The sequence below is a fragment of the Hypanus sabinus genome, chromosome 31 (genome assembly GCF_030144855.1).
Source record: "Hypanus sabinus isolate sHypSab1 chromosome 31, sHypSab1.hap1, whole genome shotgun sequence".
Taxonomy (NCBI): Eukaryota; Metazoa; Chordata; class Chondrichthyes; order Myliobatiformes; family Dasyatidae; genus Hypanus; species Hypanus sabinus.
Window position 1 is genome coordinate 36,079,441 of NC_082736.1, and position 20,702 is coordinate 36,100,142.

Consider the following 20,702-nt stretch of genomic DNA (forward strand, 5'->3'; position numbering starts at 1 on the left):
ACGAGTCCCGGCGGAATGTCCCCTTCCTCAGCACGTTTAATGCAATAGGAAGAGTGGCAGATAAGGTTCAAAGAATTTATTCTCAAAGTACACTTATGTCGCCATATATACAGTAACCCTGAGATTCATTTTCTTGCTGGCATTCACAGTAAATAAGTCCAAAGGAGCACAAGGTACTCACTGAAAAACTGCACAGCAGAGATTGGCAAACAGTCAAGGTACAAAAGACAACAAACTTTGCCCTGTTGTACGACGTGGGCAATCACAGTCTTTATATGACCAATTAAGTTCTTGGCAAATTCTACAGAACTGGTTTGCCATTGCCTTCTTCTGGGCAATGTCTTTACCCCAGCCATTATCAACTCTCTTCCGAGACTGTCTGCCTGGTGTCAGTGGTCACATAACCAGGACTTGCAATCTGCACCAGCTGCTCATACAGACAGACAGACATACTTTATTGATCCTGAGGGAAATCAGATTTTCTTACAGCCGCACCAACCAAGAATAGTGAAGAAATATAGCAATATAAAACCATAAATAATGTTAATCATGCCAAGTGGAAATAAGTCTAGGACCAGCCTATTGGCACAGGGTGTCTGACACTCCAAGGGAGGAGTTGTAAAGTTTGATGGCATACAGCATAACTTCCTATGACGCTCAGTGTTACATGTCAGTGGAATGAGTCTCTGGCTGAACGTACTCCTGTGCCTAACCAGTACATTATGAAGTGGATGGGAGTCATTGTCCAAGATAGCATGCAACTTGGACAGCATCCTCTTTTCAGACACCACTGTCAGAGAGTCCAGTTCCACCCCCACAACGTCACTGGCCTTACGAATGAGTTTGTTGATTCTGTTGGTGTCTGCTACCCTCAGCCTGCAACCCCAGCACACAACAGCAAACATGATAGCACTGGCCACCACAGCCTCGTAGAACATCCTCAGCATCATCCGGCAGATGTTAAAGGACCTCAGTCTCCTCAGGAAATAGAGATGGCTCTGACCCTTCTTGTAGACAGCCTCAGTGTTCTTTGACCAGTCCAGTTTATTGTCCATTCATATCCCCAGGTATTTGTGATCCTCCATCATGTCCACACTGACCCCTTGGATGGAAACAGGGGTCACCGGTGCCTTAGCCCTCCTCAGGTCCACCACCAGCTCCTTAGTCTTTTTCACATTAAGCTGCAGATGATTCTGCTCGCACCATGTGACATACGACCATCCACTACCTGTTTCCATGGCTTCACATGACCCAGTTCAGGGTGCTAACCGTACTCAAGAATGGCCTGCAGGCCAGTAGAGGGAAGGGGCGTCTTTCAGAGTAAACAAATAAGCAACGGGTATCGAGAACATGAGTTGTAGAAATCTTTAAAGTGAGTCCACAGGTTGTGGAATCAAATCAGTTGTTGGTGTGAGTGAAGCTATCCCCATCAGTTCAAGAGCCTGAAGGCTGAGAGGTAATAATACTAAATGCAAGAGTTTCTGCAGATGCTGGAAATCCGGTGCTACTCACACAAAATGCGAGAAGAACTCTGCTGGTCAGGTAGTTGATGTTTCATCAAAGATCAAAGCTCGAAGTAAATTTTATTATCAGAGTACATACACGCCACCCAAATGTAACTCCGAGATAAATTTTCCTGCGGGTGTACTCAATGAATACGTAATAGAATAGTAACTATAACAGAATTGATGCAGGATCATCCAGAGTGCAGAAGACAACGAACTGCAAATCCAAATATCAATAAATAGCAATAAGTAACAAGAACATGAGATAATGAGATAAAGTGAGGCCATTGGTTGTGGGAACATCTCAATGAGTGTAGTTATCCCTTTTGTTCAAGAGCCTGATGGCTGAAGGGTAGTAACTGTTCCTGAACCTGGTGGTGCAAGTCCTGAGGCTCCTGTACCTTCTACGTGATGAAGAGCACATCCTGGGTAGTGAGGATTTTTGATGATGGTTGCTGCTTTCCAACATCAGGTGTGTAGATATACAGAATAAAGTGGCAACTGTATATGGTAAATAAAGTTGATCACTGGATTAATATGGAAGGGTTAGCATGAATGAGTAGGGCTAAATGGCCTGTTTCCTTGCCGTACAGTTCAATTAATTCTTTAAATATCTGCTGGTAAATTTACTTTGTCTCACCCTTGCAGGCAGACAGGAATGGGATTAGCGCTCACAATGGCACGGGTAGGAGCTATCATTTCACCCATTGTAAGGCTGATCGATGACTACATACCATTCTTTACAATGACCCTGTATGGTGGAATGGCAATAATGTCTGGGACCGTGGCCTTTACCTTGCTGGAGACACGGAACGTTCCTTTACCAGACACCATTGAGGAAGTGGAACGCAGGTTGGTATTGGGAACGTATTGCCATGACAGCAGCGTCAGACTCACACTCATTACCACCGTGCAAATACTCTTAGGCACATATATAGAGAGCTAGAGTGACTACAACCTTTACATTACTGTAGTATCTTTTGCACTGTACTGCTGCCACAAAAAAAACAAATTTCATGACATATCTGAGTGATGATAAACATGATTCTAATCTGGGTCTCTATTGTGAACTGACAGTGGGAAGGGGGCAGAGAGAGGGGAATCATGGTTGGGAAAAGGGGAAGGGAGAGGGGAAGGGAGAGGGGAGGGAGCAGGAAGCACCAGAGAGACAGTCTGCGATGATCAATTGTTTGGAATCAAATGACGGTGTCGCAGGACTGGGCAAGACTGCACCAGCGCCAGTCCTCACTCCTGGCATTCCTCCCCTTCCCTGCCCCATCCCACACACCTCCTGTGGCACACCACCCTCACTATTCCCAACATCCTTTGCTCCCGCCAAATTTACAAACCCGCTGCCCGCTCCATGTTGACCTGTACAGCTGCAGCAGTGCAGTAAGACATTCTATAAATTACGTGCTTTTAAAAATTAGAAGCTGCAATCAGAAATAGTGAAAAATAAATAGGGAAAAACGATACCAAAATAGTGAGATAGAGTTCATGGGCCTTTCAGAAAGCAGTGAGATAATGTTCATAAACCCTTCAAGAAAGTAGTGAGATAGTGTTCATAGACTCTTCAGAAAACTGATAGCTTCTGAAATAGCTATTCCCAAATCATTGAGTGTGTGTCTTCAGGCTCCTGTACCTCCTCTCTGATGGTAGGAATGAGAAGTGGGCATGTTTCTTCGTGATGAACACCACCCTTCTTGAGGCATTGGGTTGGGATTCATGTTGAAACAAGGGAACAGACTTCCACATATTCTAAAACAGTAGTCAACGGTCCAGCACAGTAGGCTGGCCTGGAAGGTGAGGTCCCATGGCGTCCAAAGGGAGCTGGTAACGTGGATTCAAAATTGGCTCGGAGGTAGAAGGGAAATGGCTCTTTGGGTGTCTGGAGAGAAAGGGACTTTGCTTTGGTAGATCCTTTCTCAGGGTTCTCACCTGAAGGACGGTCACTGTGTTAGAGAAGGTGAAGAGACGACGAACAAGCAGTTTCTAATCACTGAATAACAAGTGTTTTGTTTTTCTCCAGGGTAAAGAAAAGAGCAAATAAAATCAAAAGGTCCAATAAAGAAGAAATTCAGCTCCAAGAGGCATAAATATCACTGCAGAAACAGGGTGCTAAACTCACCTCGGGCTTAATACACCTTTGGAATTGGAACTGGAATTGGTTGATTATTGTCACATGTGAAAAGGTTGTCTTGCATGCTGTTCAGACAGATGAAATCATTACACAGTGCATTGAGGTAGAAAAGTTCAAAGTACAGATACATATATCAACTCTGAGATTCGTCCTCCTGCGGGCAGCCACAAAACAAAGGAACACCATGAAACACTCAGCACGCGAGAAAAAGAACAGAAGGCGCAAACAGCAAAAAGCAAGCGAACAAGACAGGGAATGTCAAACCGGGGTCCAGGAGGACTCAGTTTTGTTCAGTTCAGGACTGTGCCGCTAGCTGGCTGCAGGCCGCTGAGCCAATCTTCACCGAAGCACCCCAGTCCTCACCAATCACCCTGGTCAAACTGCTCAAAAATAGCAAAAAAAAAAGGCAAACAGAATCCAGTAACACATGCACCATTCACCTCAAAGCCCCCAAAACCTCGAGTCTCGCCAATCAATCCTTGCAATGTGGAAACCTCAGCAGCTACCGAGAGGTAGTGGAAGATCAAACACTGGCAGAACACTAGCCCGTGCTCTGCCCTACTGTTTCTCATTAACTTGTGTTTATTACATACGTGAGGTCACTACGCCGTCTGCGGTGAGCAGAGATCAGCGCATCGCCTGGGAGCCTTCCCAGTGCCGCGTGGAATTTTCCATTTGTGATACTACGTTTGTGCTAAAAAGAATGCTCCGATTGCGAAGGCTTTTGGACAAAGGGTTCTCAGACTGTATGGTGCAGGTAAAACAATAACAGAATGTAGAATAGAGCGTTACAGAGAAAGTGCACAGCAGGCAGACTAATAAGGTGCAAGGTCGTGGAGTCACGGAAAAGTACAGCACAAAAACAAACCCTTAGGCCCATCTAGTCCCTGATGAGCCATTCAAACTGCCTACTCCCATTGACTTGTTCCGGGACCACAGCCCTCCATACCCCTACCATCCACATACCTATCAAAACTTCTGTTAAATATTGAGACCCAAGCTCATTCCATACTTGCACGGCCATCAAAAGAAGCTTCCCCTCTCATTTCCCCTTAAACTTTTCACCTTTCACCCTTAACCCGTGACCTCTAGTTGTCGTCCCACCCAACCTCAGTGGAAAAAGTCTGCTTGCATTCACCGTCTATACCCCTCAGAGTTTTGTATATCTAACAAAGTAGATTGTGAGGTCAAGAGTTGATCTTATCATGTCAAGGTTCAATATTCTTATGACAGTGGGGTAGAAGCTGTCCTTGAGCCTGGTGGGACTTCTACCCGACGGGAGAGGGGAGAAGAGAGAATGTCCAGGGTGGGTGGTTTTGACTGCTTTACTGAGAGAGTGAGAAGCATAGACAGAGTCCATGCAGGGGAGGCTGGTTTCCGTGATGTGCTGAGCTGCGCCCACGACCCTATGCAGTTTCTCACAGTCACGGGGGGGCAGAGCAGTTGTTGCACGCAGCTGTACGAATGGATGAGGTGTCACGGTAGCCACAGTGCTATTACAGCTCGGGGCATTCCAGGGTTCCGCTGTCTGTAAGGAGTTTGCATGTGCTCCCCGTGACCGCGTGGGTTCCCTCCCACAGTGCAAAGACATACCAGTCAGCAGGTTAACTGGTCATTGTAGATCGTCTTGTCAAATAGGTGGGTTGGAGAGCAGTGAGGGTTGTTGGGAAGGAAAGGCCAGTTCCATATTGTGCCTCTAAAAAAATATAACAGACAGATAAAAATTGGGTCGACAGGGGCACGCCTCAAAGTTGACAATACTCGTTTCCATCAATGCTGCCTGGCCTGCTGAGTTCCTCTAGCATTTTGTGTGTGTTGCTTCAATTTCAGGGGGAAGGCCTTTTAACAGAACTATAATATGAAAGAATAGTCATATCACATGCATTTTTCACCTGAAATCTTTCCAAGAACTTATGACGTTTAAGAAGAAGTATTTTCAATTTCCATAGTTCTGTTCACAGAACTTGAACAGCTGAAAAGTTTTACTTCTGAAGAGAAGACAAGAAGTTGAAAATTTGGACAGGTTGTTGAATAAAAAGGCTGTTTTATCATGTAGAGTTCGTTGCCGACATAGTCGCGGTCCCTCAAACTGTTGAATGATGAATACTTGAAACAATTACCTTTGATTTTCAGTTCGCCATGACAGATCTTTGCTTGCTTCATGATCAGTCTACCACTAGGCAGCAAATGTTCAGGCCAACACATCCACTCTTTCAATCCACAATCAAGATCTTCATTTTTCACGTTTATCAGTGTCTTTCATTCACTCCTATTCATTACATATCAGGTCACTACACTGTCTGTGGTGCACAGAGACCTGTGCATCATTTGGTAACATTCCCAGTGTCTTCTGGAATTTTCCATTTATGACATCACGCCAGTGCTAAAAAATTTCAGATTTCGGATTTTGGAATTTCGGCTCAACCTGTATGTAAATATATATATGTATATTGCTGACAAATAGTACTGCAGTTGTAAAAGTTAAAAGAGTCAGACATTTAGACAGGAATAAAAACACAAAATGCTGGCAGAACTCAGGCCAGACAGCATCTATGGGAGGAGGTAGTGACGACGTTTCAGGCCGAAACCCTTCATCAGGTGTGAAGTAATATGGGATGGTCGAGCGGGGATAAGAAGTGGGGGGAGGGATGAAGTAGAGAGCTGGGAAGTGATAGGCTGAAGGGAAATGGGTAGGGGGAAGGTGGAGAATTATGGGAAATAAAAGAGAAAGAAAGGTAGGGCAGGGGGGAGAGTATATAGTGAGGGGGGAAAAAGAGAGAGAAAGAGAACCAGACTAAAATTATAGATAGGGATGGGGTAAGGGGGGGGCAGGGGTATCAACGGATACACCAGGGACATTTAAGAGACTCTTAGACAGGCACGTGGACGATAAAAAAATGGAGGGCTAGGAGAGGGAAGGCTTAGGTTGATCTTACGAGTAGGTTAACAGGTTGCCACAATATCGTGAGCTGAAAGGCCTGTACTGTGCTGAATTGAGGTGATATTCAAGTCTCAATAAGCCACTGCCCCAATTAGCCAAAGCTTCATGGAAATAGTTTAATATGTATAAATAAGACAAACTATTTAACTGAGTGACCAATTATGTATTTAAATAAAACACAGAACAAATTAGAGCACTACCAATACAGAACTATAAAACTACCCATTATTTCCTAATAGTTATTGATGGAGGAATTTGTCCAGCGTACACTGCGGTGTTCTTTTGATTGACTGTAAATAACAAAATCAGCTCAGACTCCAAGCACAGATAACGGACTGACTTTATACAACATGCTCAATAATTGCATCCTCCATATCTTTATTCTCATTAGAATATTCAAGATGATCATCAATACCTTCAAATTCATTGTCGTTCCTAATTTGTAGAAGTAGTGAAACCCTTTCATTTCCACTTCCGGCCGTTTCTGACATCTCCAAGTCCGAATGCTTGAAACTGCAGTGAGCAAAATGGTTCCAAGTTGTCTTTTTAAAAATGCAAACTCGAGGAAATCTGCAGATGCTGGAAACTCAAGCAACACACACAAAATGCTGGTGGAATGCAGCAGGCCAGGCAGCATCTACAGGGAGAAGAACAGTCGACGCTGTCTTACTGCTTATTTAGACACACAGAAACAGAAAAAACCTACAGCACATTACAGACCTTTCAGCCCACAATGCTGTGCCGAAAATGTCCTTTCCATAGAAATTACCTAGGGTTACCCATAGCCCTCCATTTTTCTAAGCTCCATATACCGATCCAGGAGTCTCTATCGAATCTGCCTCCACCACCATGGCTGGCAGCCCATTCCACGCATTCACCACTTTCTGAATAAAAGGCTTAGCCCTAACCTCTCCTCTGTACCTACTCCCCAGCACCTTAAACTTGTGCCCTCTCATGCTAGCCACTTCAGCCTCAGGGCAAAGCCTCTGACTGTCCACACGATCAATGCCTCTCATCATCTTATACATCTCCATCAGGTCACCTCTCATCCTCTGTCGCTCCAAGGAGAAAAGACCGAGTTCACTCAGCCTATCCTCATAAGACATGCTCCCCGATCCAGGAAACATCTTTGTAAATCTCCTCTGCACCCTTTCTATGATTTCCACATCGTTCCTGTAGTGAGGTGACCAGATCTGAGCGCAGTACTCCAAGTGGGGTCTGACCAGGATCTTATCTAGCTGCAACATTACCTCTTGGCTCTTAAACTCAATCCCATGATTGATGAAGGCCAATGCACTTTATGCCTTCTTAACCACAGAGATAACCTGCACAGCAGCTTTGAGTGTCCTATGGACTCGGACCCCAAGATCCCTCTGATCCTCCACACTGCCAAGAGTCTTACCATTAATACTATATTCTGCCATCATACTTGACCTACCAAACTGAACCACCTCACACTTAAGTGGGTTGAACACCATCTGCCACTTTTCAGCCCAGTTTTCCATCCAATCAATGTCCCGCTTTAACCTCTGACAGCCCTCCACACTATCCACAACACCTCCAACCTTTGTGTCATCAGTAAATTTACCTACCCATCCTTCCACTTCCTCATCCAGGTCATTTATAAAAATCACAAAGAGCAAGGGTCCCAGACCAGATCTCCGAGGCACCCCTCTGATGAACGACCTCCATGCAGAATATGCAGAATATGACCCGTCTACAACCACTCCTTGCCTTCTGTGAACAAGCCAGTTCTGGATCCACAAAGCAATATCCCCTTGGATCCCATGCCTCCTTACTTTCTCAATAAGCCTTGCATGGGGTACCTTATCAAATGCCTTGCTGAAATCCATATACACTACATCTACTACTCTTCCTTCATCGGTGTGTTTAGTCACATCCTCAAAAAATTCAAACAGGCTCGTAAGGTATGACCTGCCCTTGACAAAGCCATTTCAAGCAGAGATGCAGAGAAATTCATTTAGCCAGAGTGTGGTAAATTTGTGGATTTGTTACTACAGGCAGTTGTGGAGGCCAGGCCATTGGGCGTATTTAAGGCAGAGAATGACAGGTTCTTGATTGGACACAACATCAAAGAGAAGACCAGGGAGTGGGGCTAAGGAGGGAACAAAAGGATTCAGCCATGATTAAATGATGGAGCAGATTCCATGGCCAAATCTTGTTCAGCTCCTGTCTTATGGTCTTAAGTTGATCCTCCAAGAGCTTGTTGTTGGGTTTGAAGGCTTGTGTGCCTCAATGACCTGAAGGGCTATAATGGCTGGACCCTAAATGGACTTCAACTCCACAGACAACAGTCACACCAAAATCTTCGGCACAACTCTCCATGACCAGCGACACATCCATCCAAGCTTTTCATTTGCCCACATTTGCCCCAAATCCTTCTAAACTTTACCTATCCACATACCTGATTAAGTGTTTTAAAAATGTTGATAATATACCTGCCTCAGCCCACTTCCTCTGGCAGTTCGTTCCACATATGCACCAGCCTCTGGGTGAAGAAGATGTCCCTCAGGTTCCGATTAAATCTCTCCCCCCTTTCACATTAAGCCTGTGCCCTCTTGTCACTAAGTCCCCAACCCTGGGGAACAGACTGAATGTATTCACCCTATCTGTGCCGCTCGTGATTTTATACACCTCTGTAAGATCACTCCTCAGTCTCCTACGCTCCAGTGAATAAAGTCCCAACCTCTCTCCATGACTCAGACCCTCGAATCTTGGCAGCATCCTTGTCAACCTCCTTTGAATGACCTGCCAGCTTGTGCTCCTTCCCCCTGCCGTTGTCTATTTCATGTATTTCAGAGATATAGTGCAGAACAGGCCCTCCTGGCCCAACGAGCCACACCGCCCAGCAACCCAATTCACAATGACCAATACTGTACGTACTTGGAAACCGGACCATCTGGAGGAAACGCACGCCCTCACGGGAAGAACGTACAAACTCTCCTATTGAGCCCTCCGTATTTTAACTGATGAGCACAGCGCTCATCGCTACGTGGCACCCTGAGCAAACAGTTGGTGATGAAGATGGCGTGGTCTAGGTTAAAAGATGGAGTAGGTTAAACGATGGTCACCTTACTATAATGGTACTGTGAGGCGGGGTGGGGGAAGGGGAATAGATCGTACAGTCTCTCCCTCACTCCAACTGTGACAATAGGCATTTTGAGATGTAATATTGTCACACTAAACCCTCCCCCATTCCCTCCAGGAGGACCACAACCGTGTCAGGGGCGTTGGAAGCTTGTGTGCCTCAATGACCCGGAGGGCTATAATGGCTGGAGTCAGGACCTTATGCTTTGGCTCTTGGTAGGGTCACCCATGCCAAACAGGTCAAAGGGTAGAGGACAGACTAAGGGTGGTCCACCAGGCCTCCAGGTTCAGGGGTCAGCTCGGGGCTGACAACCCTGACTGGGAGAACAAAATTGTTACGGGAACAGCAATGAAGAACCCTTCTACATCCGAATCCTATGGTATTCCTGAGTCTCCACCCAGGACTTGGATAGCTGACAGTATTGAAAATCGAGCTATTGACACAATAAAGGAAGCCCTGAGCACCACCAGAGATGGAGGACCTTCATTGCTGCCCTAAACAGAAGTGGCGAAACAAACAGTAGAGAGAGAACTCCTTTCCCTCCTTTTCCAGTTTTGATGAAGGGTCTCAGCCTGAAACGTTGACTGTTTATTCCCCTCCATAGATGCTGCCTGACCTGCTGAGTTCCTCCGGCATTGTGTGTGTGTGCTCCTTCGAACTCCTTCCAGCTTAACGACATCTCTTCTGTAACACGGTGACCACAATTACAAAATAACAAAAATAAAAATGACATGCTGGCCAGGAAACCAGAGCAAGTTGTCGGTTTAATGGAGACACAAAAGATGTTGGAATCAGAAGAAAAAACATGATGGGTGATCTAAGAGAGACAAGAGCAGATCAAGATACTGTCCAAGATGATGAGTTGCTCCACTGTTTACACTGACCTCTTACTTTACTGGGCTGGTGTGTATTTTGGGAAGTTTCACAAGAGATATGTTTCTTATAATGTGAAAACCGGAGATTTTCTACCATAGATTTGTGTTTTAATCAAACAATCTCAGCACGCCGTTTAACATCCATTCACAAAACTCAGAACCCCTTCTCCAACAGCCATGATTTCAGCTCTTTGTCGAAGTAACCTTTCACCCGCAGACTCATTGTCACCTCGTTGACCTGCGTGAGCGGCGTCTTGCCCGTCAGCTGCGCGACGTATTCCTTCACGTCCTTGTCGAGTGTCTGAGGAGGGCAAGAGGGCACCAGAGGGGTTAAAACATGCAGAACGACAACACTCGTGCACAGGACAGAGCAACAGGGAGATCAAGTACCATATAAATTTGCTGACAATAGAACCATTGTTGGTAGAATCTCAGATGGTGACAAGAGAGCGTACAGGAGTGAGATATGCCAACTAGTGGAGTGGTGTCACAGCAACAACCTGGCATTCAATGGCAGTAAGACAAAAGAGCTGATTGTGGACTTCAGGAAGGGTAAGATGACAGAACACATACCAATCCTCATAGAGGGATCAGAAGTAGAGAGAGTGAGCAGCTTTAAGTTTCTGGGTATAAAGATCTCTGAGGATCTAACCTGGTCCCAACATATTGATGCAGTTATAAAGAAGGCAAGACAGTGGCTATACTTCATTAGGAGCTTGAAGAGATTTGGCATGTCAACAAATACACTCAAAAACTTCTATAGATGTACCGTGGAGAGCATTTTGACAGGCTGCATCACTGTCTGGTATGGGGGGGAGGGGGGGCTACTGCACAGGACTGAAGCTGCAGAGGGTTGTAAATCTAGTCAGCTCCATCTTGGGTATGAGCCTACAAAGAACCCAGGACACCTTCAGGGAGCGGTGTCTCAGAAAGACAGCGTCCATTATTAAGGACCCCCAGCACCCAGGGCATGCCCTTTTCTCACTGTTACCATCAGGTAGAAGGTACTGAAGCCTGAAGGCACACACTCAATGATTCAGGAACAGCTTCTTCCCCTCTGCCATCCGATTCCTAAATGGACATTGAACCCTTAGACACTACCTCACTTTTCTTAATATACAGCATTTCTGTTATTTTAATCTATTCAATATAGGTACACAGTAACTGATTTACTTATTTATTAATTTTTTTCCTCTTTTATATTATGTTTTGCATTGAACTGCTGCTGCTAAGTTAACAATTTTCACATCACATGCCGGTGATAATAAACCTGCTTCTGATTCTGGTGTGTACGCAGAAGGGATCAGTTCAGTTCAGACCGTCCGTTGGTCGCAGTTGACCATGAATATTACGTCTCAGCGAGCCAGGGCAGAATGATATGGAGAGCAGGCTCTTGCCCTTGTAGCAGGCTGCCCCTCTCCACACATCTGATGAATCCAAAGGCAGAGACTGATACAGTAGGTACCAGCATCGTTGCAGGAGTTACCAGTCGACATCAAACTCAATACAGGATTGCCTCAGGAACTTCAGCTCCAGGTTGTGCAGTTAGGCCTTACGTGGGGAAAAGGGCCTGTTCTTATGCAGTACTGTTTTACGTTATATGCTGCATGGTTTGTACAATTCTACTCTTCATTCTGGAGCACCCAGACAACAAGCCCACATACGTCAGGCTTCTGTTTATTGATTACAGCTCAGCGGTAATCACCATCATCCCTCAGTGTTAATTGGCAAGTATTAAAACCTGGGCCTCTGTACCTCCCTCTGCAACTGGATCCATGACTTCCTCATCAAAAAACCACATAATACTGATATATCTGAATTTAGCTTCTCTTCCTCAAATTCTATCATATTATGATCACTGCCTCCTAAGGGTTCGTTTACCTTAAGCTCCCTAAAGAAATCCGTTTCATTAAACAACACCCTATCCAGAATAGACTTTCCCCTAGTGGGCTCAACCATCAGTTGCTCTAAAAAGCCACCTTGTAGGCATTCTACAAATTCCCCCTCTTGGGATCCAGGATCAACCAGATTTTCACAATCTATGAGCATATTGAAATCCCCCATGACTGTTGTAACCTTGCTCTCGAGATGCATTTTCTATCTCTCATTGTAATTTGTAGCCCACGTCCTGGATACCATTCAGAGGCCTGTATATGACCCCCTTCAGGGTCTTTTTAGCCTTGCAGTTTCTTAAGTCAACTCACAATGATTCTACATCTTCCTTATGTCACCTCTTTCTAAGGATTTGATTTCACTTGTTTACCAACAGAGCCACACCACCCCCTCTGCCTACCTGCCTGTCCTTTTGATAAATTGGGTACCCTTGGATGTTAAGCTCCCAACTATGATCTTTCAGCCATGACTTAGTTATGCCCACAATGTCATACCTACCGATTGCTAATTACACTACATGATCATCTACCTTGTTTTGTATACTGGGTATTCAAATATAACACCTTCAGTCCTGTACTCACCATCCTTTTTGATTTTGTCCCCATATTACACTGAAACTCATCCTGCTGACTGCAATTTTGCCCGGTCATCTGCCTATCCTTCCTGATAGTCTCACTGAATACCAAGACCGTCTCTCTCCCACACAGCACTGCAGAAAAGATCTAGAGTCATAGAGTCATAGAAAGATACAGTATAGAAACAGGCCCTTTGACCCATCTAAATGGTGATGTACCATTTAAAGTGTCTACTCCCATCAACCTGTACTGAGACCATAGCACTCCATACCCCTCACATCTGTGTACCTATCCAAACTTCTCTTAAACATTGAAATTGAGTTTGCATGCGCCGCTTGCGCTGGTAGTTTGTTCCACACTCTCACCACCCTCTGAATGGAATAGTTTGCTGTCATGTTCTCCTTAGACTTTTCCCCTTTCACCCTTAATCCATGACTACATAGGACCCTGGTCAGACACCACTTGGAGTACTGTGCTCAGTTCCAGTCACCTCACTACAGGGAGGATGTGGAAACTATAGAAATGATGCAGAAGAGATTTACAAGGATGTTGCCTGGATTGGGGAGCATGCCTAATGAGAACAAGTTGAGTAAACTCGGTCTTTTCTTCTTGGAGTGAAGGTGGATGAGAGGTGACCTGATAGAGGTGTACAAAATAATGACAGGCATTGATCGTGTGGATAGTCAGAGGCTTTTTCTCAGGGCTGAAATGGTTGCCACAAGAGGACACAGTTTTAAGGTGCTGGGGAGGTGGTACAGAGGAGATGTCAGGGGTAAGTTTTTTACTCAGAGAGTGCTGAGTGCGTGAAATGGGCTGTCGGTGACGGCGGTGGAGGCAGATACGTTAGGGTCTCTTATGAGACTCCTGGATAGGTACATGAAGCTTAGAAAGATAGAGGGCTATGGGTAACCTTAGGTAATTTCTATGGTAAGGACGTGTTCGGCACAGTTTTGTGGGCCAAAGGGCCTGTATTGTGCTGCAGGTTTTCTATGTTTCTATGACCTCTAGTTGTAGTCCCACCCAACCTCAGTGGAAAAAGCTTGCTTGCATTTACCCCATCTAAACCTCTCCTAATTATAGGAAGATATTGTCATAACTCGAGGAACTGAATTATGGAGAGATTGAACTGGCAGGGACTTTATTCCCTGGAGACTGAGGGGTGATTTTAGAGTCATGAGGGGCATAGATGGCATCGGTTTAAGGTGAGAGAAAAGGATTTTATCAAAGCTTGCGGGCTAATGAGTATATTTGCATGGAACACTATCACACGAAAGTAACGTCCATCATCCAAGATCCCCAGTGTCCAGGCCATGCTCTCTTCTCTCTACTACCATCAGGAAGGAGGTCCAGAAGCCTGAGGTCCCACACCACCATGTTCAGTTATTACTGTCTGCAGTTCTAGTCACCTACCTACAGGAGAGATATCAATAAGTCTGAAAGAGTGCAGAGATTTGCTGGGACATGAGGACCTGAGTTATAGGGAAAGGGTGAATAGATTATTCCCTGGAGTGTAGAAGATTGAGAGGAGATTTGATCACAAAAGTATGAGGGGGAAAAGACGGGATAAATGTAAGCAGGCTTTTTCCATGAAGGTTGGGTGGGACTAGAACCAGAGGACATGGGCTAAGGGTGAAAGGTGAAAAGTTTAAGGGGAACATGAAGAGGAAATTCTTCGCTCAGAAGGTGGTGAGAGTGTGGAACAAGCTGCCAGTGGGAGCGGTGGATGCGAGTTTAAGAGAACGTTGCATAGATACCTGGATGTGAGGGGTAAGGAGGGTTATAGTCCATGGGAACCCTTCATACACACCCCATCTATGTACCTATCCAAACTTCTCTTACAGTTGAAAGCTGCAGGGTGATGGGACTAGGCAGAACAACAGACTAGGTGAGCCAAAAGCCTGTTTCTATGATAAAATACGTACATCCATGTCACCCTGTCATTCATTTTCTTGTCGGCATTTACAGGAAAATAAAGAAATATAATCGAATTTATGAAAAAATATAAAACAACAAAGACTGACAAATCACCACAAAATGCCAGAGGAACTCAGCAGGACAGGCAGCATCTATGGAGGGGAATAAACAGTCAACGTTTCGGGCTGAGACCTTTCATCAGGACGTGACTGTTTATTCCGCTCTATGGATTCTGCCTGAGCTGCTGAGTACCTCCAGCTTTCTCGGTCTGTTGCTCTGGGTTTCGAGCACCTGCAGAATCTCGTGTTTCTGACACACAACCAATGTGCAAAAGAAGACAATTCATGGAAATAAACTTTTTAAAATTACAATACTAACAACATGAGTTGCAGAGAACTTGAAGTGAGTCTATAACATTGGGTATAGAAATGGAGAGAACATTTCGTTTAAACAGCTTTAAGACAACGCAAGGAAACGATAACGTACCCAAATGTCGCCCTCTATCTTCCGGATGACTGTCATCTTTCTGTTGCCGTGGGTGATGTCCGTATAAACTGGGAGGTTGTGCATGCGGGAGCGCCGGATCACATACGGCAGGTCAGGGGGTGGATCTGGAGAAGATTAAACACTGATTACACACCGTGGAGCCGACAAACACCAGCTCCTTACTGACTTAATGAGCTCACTGGTCACTCGTCTGGGCTGAAGTTAACCTGAGCTGGGCTAATTAGATCTGAGAAGGACTGAGGGGCAGATTCGTCACACTCAGGGTGGTGGGTGCATGGAATGAGCTGCCCAAGGAGATGTCTGAGTCAGGTAATTCAACCTCATTGAGGGGTGACCTCATTTAAACCTATCAAGTGTTGAAAGGCCTCAATAGAGTGGATGTGGACAGGATGTTTCCTATAGTGGGGGAGTCTAGGACCAGAGGACACAGATAGAGTGGATGTGGAGAGGATGTTTCCTATAGTGGGGGAGTCTAGGACCAGAGGACACAGATAGAGTGGATGCGGAGCGGATGTTTCCTATAGTGGAGGAGTCTAGGACCAGAGGACGCAGATAGAGTGGATATGGAGAGGATGTTTCCTATAGTGGGGGAGTCTAAGACCAGAGGACACAGATAGAGTGGATGTGGAGAGGATGTTTCCTATAGTGGGGGAGTCTAGGACCAGAGGACACAGATAGAGTGGATGTGGAGAGGATGTTTCCTATAGTGGGGGAGTCCATAAACAGAGGGCACAGCCTCAGAAGACAGGGACATCAATTTAGAACAGTGATGGTGAGGAATTTCTTCAGCTAGAAGGTGATAATTCTGTAGGACCCAATGCCAAAGATGGCCGTGGAGGCCAAGTCATTGGGTACATTTAGACCGGAGGCTGATAGGTTCTTGATCAGTCAGGGCATCAAAGGTTACAGGGAGAAGGCAGGAGATTGGGGTTGAGAGGGATAAAAAATGGAATGGTGGAGTAGACTCCATGGGCTGATGGCCTATTTTTGTCTAATGTCGATTGTGGACTGAGTCAGGGTGAAGGAGAATGAGGAGGCTGTGCCAGGCAGGGGAGGGGTGTGTGGGTGCAGTTTGGAGAGAGGGGCAGGTGGATTTTGATTTGGTGAGGCAGGAGCCAGGGGTGTTTGGCGGAGTGACACTGGGCTGAAAGGTAAGAGGGAGATTGAAGCCCTCATGCAGGGCATTGACCCGAAACATCGACAATTCCCCCTCCCACGTGCTGCTCGATCCTCCAGCGGACCGTGCATTGCATCAGACGATACAGACCTCGAGGTGGACACCATCCCGACGGGGTGGGGTAACGGTCGTGTTTCGGAGGAACTGGCACGGTGCTGGGTGGAATCAATCTCTCCACAAAATGGAATTCCTCCGTCGACTCAACAATCCCCGGATATGTGGAACCAGAACCCGGAGCAGTGCAGTAACTCTAGGACAAACGGAAACGTCATTGCAAACCTTCGCAACTGGGTGATCAAGCCACCGAAAGCTGCCTGACAGTTGGTCCTTCCCTTCCCTTTCTTTATTGCTTGCTCAGTGGTTCTTTGTTGTTTTTCAAAGCTCCACCAATCTTCCAGTTTCCCACTACTCGCGGTGACTTTGTACACACGAGCTTTTAGTTTGATGCCTTCCTATATTTCCTTAGTTATCCAAGGCTGCCTCTCCCCACCCTTACTGTCCACGACTCTCTAACCCTAACCCGTACATCTTTGGGAAAGAAACTGGAGCACCCGAAGGAGACCCAGGCGGTTACGGGGAGCACGTACAAACCCCTTACCGACAGCAGCGGGAGCTGAACACAGATCACTGGTGCTGTAAAGCGTTACGTTAGCCGCGACACTATCATTCACTGTTATTGGAGAGGCGTGTTATCGTGTCTGTAACCTCCTCTGGCAGAACATTCCTGGCACCCCCACTCTTTGTGTTTAAAAAAACTTGACCAACACATCGTCAAACCTCCCTCCTCCTCACCTTCAACCTATGCCCTGTAGTGGGACATTTCCACCAGGGGTAAAAGACTCTATAACTATCTGCCTATCTAACCTATCGGTGCACAAACCAAGACCACATCACAGGCACCACACTAAACCCCTCGAAATGGAAACAAACAGAGACTGCCAGAGGTTACAATGGGCAATGGGCGGCTTAGTGTGTAGTGACACCTTCAGCCTGCCCCCAGCACACCCTTGGGTACGTTGGCTGTTGATGCAAAAACACATTTCACTGTGTGTCTTGATGTATACGTGACAAATACATTTAAATCTGAATCGGGTCATCGACAGGATGCAGAAATACACTGAGAATTGCCCGATGGAATTCAAGCCAGAAGAATCAAGCTAAAAGGCAGGACACAGGGTTAATGACAGGGTTCCTAGTGGTGAGGAGGAACAGAGGGATTTTGGGGTCCACATCCATCGATCCCTCAAAGTTGCTGCACAAGTTGAATTGGCTGTTCAGAAGGAGTTCAGTGTGTTGGCCTTCATTAGTCGGGGGATTGAGTTCAAGAAACGTGAGGTCATGTTACAGCTCTATAAAACTCTGGTTAGAGTTTACCGCATCAGTGATCAGTGACCTGTTACAGTTCTATAAAATGCTGTTTACCGCATCAGTGATCGGTGACCTGTTCGTTGTTTGGAACAGCTGGCTGGAGTTTTGAAGGGGCCAGTGCTCAGGCCAGGAGAAGGAGAAGCTCGGCACTCAGGCTGGGAGAAGCAGTAGCCAGCGTTCAGGCCGGGAGAGGGTTTGGAGGGGCTGACCTGGGTGCAGACCTTGCAGCTGCCTGCGACTCAAAGTCACAGCAGTTGGGGCGTGAAAGCAGCGTGCAGTGTAACCATGAGCGACTGTCTTGGACGTTCTCTTGCGATCACAAGACCCAGTTGGACATTGATAACGTGAGATGCCGCCGGTCTGTTTCCCTTCCTTGGTGGGGAGACAAGCGATGAGGCAGCAGCGTGGCCTCGGCTGTAGTGACAACAAGGACTCGAGCCGCGGGCTTGCCTGCTGCTGCAGCCCAGGTGAGAAGATGCCAGAGGCAGTGTAACCTGGCGTCTGTGCTCATTTGGGGGGGGTGGTCCCTCCTATCAGTGCTGTCCTCCAGTGTCTGACCGGCAGAGGACAGGCAGGATTGACAGGAGCTGTCCCATCAATTTGCATGTTGCTCAGAGACTTCAAGTCAAGGCAACTTTTATTGTCATTTCGACCATAACAGCTGGAACAGTGCATAGCAAAAATGAGACAACGTTTTTCAAGACCATGGTATTACATGACACTGTACAAAAAACTGGACTGAACTACATAATAATAAAAAAAACACAGAGAAAACTACACGAGACTACAGACCTACACTGGACTGCATAAAGTGCACAAAAACAGTACTGGCATTACAATAAATAATAAACAGGACAGTAGGGCAAGGTGTCAATCCAGGCTTCGGGATTTGAGGAGTCTGATAGCTTGGGGGAAGAAACTGTGATATAGTGTGGTCGTGAGAGCACGAATGCTTCGGAGCCTTTTCCCAGACGGCAGGAGGGAGAAGAGATTGTATGAGGGGTGCATGGACTTGAACTATATATGTGTTTTCTTGCATAATGAAGTGTGTGTGTTCTGCCTCTCACTATTTTGAATGTATGACCTGCACCTGGGCCCCGGAGGAACGCTGTCTCATTCCACTGTATGGTCTGAATGATAATGAAACTTCCCTTGGAAGGTCGGCACAACAGCGTGGACCGAAGGGCCTGTACTGGTCAATGTAGAGGGAGAGTTGAGCCCCAAGACCCGACATGAAACTGTGAACTTTCAACCTTTGACTTTCGACCCGGGAGTGCGAGGTGAGCTGACCCCGCCCACGCAACCCGGTCCCGCCCCTCTCAGACTCCGCCCACCCGTTCAGGCCCCGCCTCATTGTGGCCACACCCCTCTCAGACTCCGCCCACCCGTTCAGACCCGCCTCATTGTGGCTCCGCCCCTCTCAGACCGCCCACCCGTTCAGGCCCGCCTCGTTGTGGCTCCGCCCCTCAGACTCCGCCCAGCCGTTCAGGCCCCGCCTCGTTGTGGCCCCGCCCATCCGTTCTGGCCACGCCCCCAACGGTGTCCAGGCAGCCGACTCTCATCAGCCTGACCAATGACTCCGGACTAGTACCTCTCCCCGCCGCCGGGACCACATCCAACCCCACCCCCAAGTTACTGCCCCAGCCTTCCCGGTGAGTTCCGCCCCCGGTCGGATCGCCGCCCTGCCCGCTACCTGAGGCCGAGGGACAGCGAGGCGTGCAGCCCGCAACAGACGGTTCAAAGCGACCGCCGCCATCTTCTGCCGGCGACTGACAGTCCGCGCGTGCGCAATTAGCGAGAGTGAGCGCAATACGCATGCGTAGAGACGGCATGGTGCCGGCATTCATCCTTCACGACCGGCCTCTCCGAACAACAATACGCATGCGCGACTTCTGCCGTGGAGCCGTCGCTCAGAATCAGTTTTATTGTCAGCAGCATGGGTCATGAAATTAGTTAATTTAGCAGCAGTAGTTCAATGCAATACATAATGTAGAATAAGAAAATAAGAATAATAAATACGTATATTGAATAGATTAAAAATCGTGCAGAAACAAAAATAATATACAGTACTTTTAGTCCCAATGCACGTAATAATTGCAACAGTTCTGCCCACAGCTGATAATGTTCCTGCTTGGTTTCAGTCTGCAGGAGCAGGTCATCTACGTATTGGACCAAGCACTCGGGCTTTGAAAACTGGTTTAACTCTTCCCCTAAGCTCTGGTGAAATGGAGATGGGGAATTAAGTTGTGGGGCAGTCCCATGTATACTGCTGTCTCTGAAAGGTAAATGCAAAATTGTATTGACACTCTCGTCCCGGTGCAACAGACCAAAATCCGTTACTTATGTCGACAACTGTGAACCACTGAACTCTGTCATTCTAGTTGACGACCGTCTCTGGGTTAGTTGCTACAGTCGGGCCTGTCAGGTCTACATAGTCTGTTGTCAACCTCCAACTACCATCTGGTTTCCTCATTGGCCATATGGGTGGGTTATTAGTAGAGGCTGCCGGCCTCAGAACACGTTGTTGTACCAAACTCTGTATTATCTTACCTACATTTTTCTCTTTTGGGAAACAGGTATGGGGAGAAGGCAGGGCAGTGGGGATGACTGGGAGAATTGGATGAGCCCGTGATTGAATGGCGGAGCAGACTTGATGGGACGAATGGCCTGCTTTTGCTCCTATATCTTATGGTCTTAT

General features: G+C 46.7%; 2 protein-coding genes across 2 annotated transcripts in view; one reads left to right on the forward strand and one right to left on the reverse strand.

The window, feature by feature from the left end:
* Nucleotides 1-3,661, forward strand: part of LOC132384092 (solute carrier family 22 member 6-A-like) — a 43,368-nt gene extending 39,707 nt beyond the window's left edge. The window contains exons 9-10 of the mRNA XM_059955426.1: nt 2,154-2,357; nt 3,535-3,661. Coding sequence (XP_059811409.1) covers nt 2,154-2,357; nt 3,535-3,601 — 271 coding nt within the window. The 3' untranslated portion in view covers nt 3,602-3,661. The remainder of the gene's footprint in view (nt 1-2,153; nt 2,358-3,534) is intronic.
* A 6,780-nt stretch (nt 3,662-10,441) lies between these two features.
* On the reverse strand, nt 10,442-19,859 carry LOC132384094 (large ribosomal subunit protein mL49-like). Its single transcript, XM_059955427.1, has 4 exons — nt 19,698-19,859; nt 16,727-16,886; nt 15,439-15,563; nt 10,442-10,871 (listed from the first exon to the last, which is right to left on the reverse strand). Exons 1-4 carry the CDS (start codon nt 19,845-19,847, stop codon nt 10,725-10,727), a joined length of 582 nt encoding a protein of 193 aa, XP_059811410.1. The 5' UTR covers nt 19,848-19,859; the 3' UTR covers nt 10,442-10,724.
* Between the last annotated feature and the right edge of the window lie 843 nt (nt 19,860-20,702).